Source organism: Cotesia typhae, unplaced genomic scaffold, assembly GCF_013202065.1.
Source record: "Cotesia typhae breed Kobodo isofemale line unplaced genomic scaffold, CoteBio_Ctyphae contig_43, whole genome shotgun sequence".
NCBI lineage: Eukaryota > Metazoa > Arthropoda > Insecta > Hymenoptera > Braconidae > Cotesia > Cotesia typhae.
The window spans coordinates 674,410-678,063 of NW_027423752.1; the positions used below are offsets into that span (position 1 = coordinate 674,410).

A 3,654-nucleotide genomic window follows, 5' to 3' on the forward strand; every position below is an offset into this window, starting at 1 on the left:
TAAAGAATTAACAATTTTGAAACTTTACTTTTAAGGCTAAATATTCTTTCGCCAAAAACAAATCTAACAAAATTAAACGAAACTCATCAAACTTACTCTCAATAGAGCCCTTAGTTAATCTCGTAGCTTTTTATCCCGTCTTTAAAAAAAAAAAAAAAAAAAAAAAAAAAAATATCTCCTACTTAAATCCTGGAATTTTCCATTCACGATTAAATCCTGGCTTTCTTTTTTTTTTTTTTATTAATATTAATTTTTAAAACTTAGAAACTAAAATAAAATAAAACTAGCCCACAATTTTAACATAAAAAATTAAAGATTTATTCGAGACACAAATTACAAAAATATTCAAATTACCAAAAACAGACATTAAGTTTTTTTTTTAAATAAAAAAAAATACACTAAGTCTTTTGAAATTTGCTATATTTAATACAATTTTTTTTATTTCTATAAAACACTTTAAATATAATTTTAGAATTCATAAAAACTTGCTCCTAAAAATATATTAGTTCTTTTATAAAACACCAGACTTCTATAAAAAGTCTGCTATTATTGCCATAAATACACTATTTAATATCATTCAATAATACAAAAAAAAAAAAAAAACTAAAATAAATAAATAAAAAACAAGTTTTAAATACAGAACCAAGAATTGCTGCGATAAGAAAGGCAGTAACGACAATTCACATCAAGGTTTTATTTACAATTAAAGTGCGTAGAAGAAAGTGGTATTATTTTTACTCAGTTGACTGAACTTTCACCTTGGCTATCATACATACAAACCCATCTACATCTTTAATATGGCATAGGGGACAGCGTCACCAGTTAACTTCCATTCCTCGAATATATATGTATATAATGCCACCGGCGATTAAGCGTATGTCCCATTGACCTGGATCGGTTCTCTTTCTCCGTTTGAAAATTACCATATTTAAAAATTTTCATTATTAAATAAAATAAAATTAAATTAATACATAATCTAAACAATGATCCTTCGCACAACAAAATTACACACATATAAATTATAAATTATAAATTATTACAATCAATACACTATAAAAAATTTTTGGAGTAAATTTAAATTAATAAAAAAATAATCCGCGAAGTGAATTATTTATTTCTGTTATTGAATAAAAATAAATAAATAATTTTTCGCTTAAAATAAGTTTTCTTAAGTTTGATATAAAAAATTTTTAATAGTTAAAAAAAAATTTAATTAATATTTTTTTTTTTAATTTTTGTAAGTCGCATTTTTTGATAAATTTTTTCGATAATAATTTATTTTTTAAGAAGTCTATTTTTTTTACGTTTTACGTCAGAATTTATCAAAAAGACTTGAAAACAAAATAATCTTTATGAAAATTGTTTCAGCTAATTAAAATTTATTTTAGTTTAAAAATCTTTTACTCGCAATAGAATTCACATTCACTCAGCTGAAAAAATCCTCCAAATTTTTCAAGTATATAATTTCTTCACTTGAAATAATAAACTCTCAATTTTTTACAGTGCAATTTTTCCCTATCAATAATCATAACAATAATACTTTCTTAAAATTGAAAAATTAAATAAAAAAAATTCATAAAAGTCCACAAAACACTCTAATTGTGTGATTCACCAAAGAGCGCTTGTTCACTTTTATCATTAAGCGGAAGACTATCTTGATTATCACCGGCCGATAACGCCAACTGTGATGACGCAGCACTGAGATCGAAGCTAGCCGCAATTTGTGGCTGATAAGCCGACTGGTCATTGGCATTCTCACTTCCTGGCTGCTCAATCGCAGCCAGAATATTCTGCAAAAGTCCATCAGACAGTAGCTGCTCGTGTCTAATCGAGCTGTCAGAGTCCTCAGTTCCCTGGCTTCCATCCGCCGGTTGGATTTGAAAAGAATAAACTCCCTTAGTTCCCTGAATTTGATACCCATCATCATTTCCATTTTGCGAAATAGCGATGGCTTCCTGCTTAAACTGCTGATTTACGGGCTCTGGGTTCCCGTAATCCTGCGCTGATTGTCCTTGTTGAACTTTGTTATTTGCTTCATCCGCGTCGCTTAATCCCGCGTAGTTGTTTTCCGATGGTAACCCCGGCAGGGGATCACCGGAGATTTTGTTAGCCCGCGAGTCCTCGCTCACAACGATCTGGTTATAACTCATCGACACGTCCGAATCCAAGTGATTATGGGGCTTATCATTGCAGTTGTCTTTCTCGAGAGGCAGACTCTCCGAAGGAACATTGTAGTTTTCGAAATACTCCGAAGCGGCGCTGTGAGACCCATAATTTTGATCTTGTTGCCGAAACTGGACTGGCGCCAAAGTCCTCGGAGGAGTTAAGCTCACTGGGAAGAGCATTTGGGGATGGTTAGCAGGTCTGGAAGGTGCTCGGAAGTTCGGAGTCCGGATGAACCCGAAGTCGGGTCCCGGAGGTCCTGAAAAGGGCTTCCTGGCAGAGGGATAAGGCCCGTCGGACGCGAAAGAAGAAGGCGGAGGCGACAAGTAAGAGTCTTCTTGAACTGGGTACGGATTGATGGGACCTTGACCTGGTCCAGCTGGTCCTGCATGTTTTACTTGTTCTTGAGGGTTAGGCAAGCTTGGAACGCCCGTGTCTGGCTGTCCTTGCACGTGGAATGGCTCTTGTTCGGGCAATGGTGGTGGTGGTAAGGCAGTTTCGTCTCTCGATCGCACAGACTGCTTCAAATTGTGGTCCTCGGGGTTAAAAATTGGTTCGCCGTAGGAATCACTTGGCGCTGAGCCGAATTCAGGATTAAGGAGGCTTGAAGGCCCGTTGTTGGTCGGCGAAGATCCGGTGTCGTGGAAGACTTGCTGGGGGATGTTATCTTGGAAATTTTGGGGAACATTTCCGGAATCTGGGTAAGGAGGAACGTTTGTGTCGAAATTAAGAACTGCTGCGTTAGAATCGTGGAAAATAGGCTGAGGAACGTTGTCTTGGAAAGCAGGAGCTTGCTCGAGACTGGGCGCCACTATGTTGCCGGCGATTGGCTGCCATCCGTCGTACTTGATGTCAGGTTGAGTAGGCGGCGCTAGTGCGTTGTTCTGCAGCGGCGAATGCGACAGTTCATTGTTGAAGAAGCCATTTTGTGGGAAGCCGTGGTTGTGGTTAGGATTCTGGACGAAAGGCGAAGATCCTGAAGAAAATGAAGGCAACGCCGGCTTATTCGGCGGACCGTAGGCTTCCAAAGAGATTGGAATCACTGATGTGTGGGACTTGAATCCTGTTCGCCAGTTATTCAGTCCTGGGTGACGTGTTCCTAGAGAGAAACTCGGGTGTAGGAAGGACGGCTTGCGGAAAAAGTTGAGTCCGTTGCCTGACGCATAAGGCAAGCTGTTCAGTGACGGCAGTTCTATTTTTGGAGCGAATTTTTTTGGGCGATAGTGGTACTCCGACAGGCTAAAACTGTCGAAGTTAAACTTTGGAAGACCGAATTTTCCGTGAGGAAAGCTGCTTATTCTGTCCTGAGCGTGTTTCAGAGGTTTCAAGGGCGGGTTTTTTATCTTGAGATCCACTTCCGCGGTTTTCTTGTTCAAGACCCCCCGGGCGCTGTCCACCGCCAATAGGACTGCCAGGAGAATTGTTATCTGTAATTTGTGAATAGGTAGTGTTAATTATGGAGGTGTTCACTTTCACCACGCTTACTTTCAT

The 3,654-nt window shown here is 37.8% G+C and overlaps 1 protein-coding gene across 1 annotated transcript; it reads right to left on the reverse strand.

Annotated features, from left to right (window-relative positions):
* Positions 1 to 1,306: 1,306 nt before the first annotated feature.
* On the reverse strand, positions 1,307 to 3,654 carry LOC141528406 (uncharacterized). The gene is made up of 2 exons (XM_074244455.1): positions 3,649 to 3,654; positions 1,307 to 3,590 (listed from the first exon to the last, which is right to left on the reverse strand). Exons 1-2 carry the CDS (start codon positions 3,652 to 3,654, stop codon positions 1,596 to 1,598), a joined length of 2,001 nt encoding a protein of 666 aa, XP_074100556.1. The 3' UTR covers positions 1,307 to 1,595.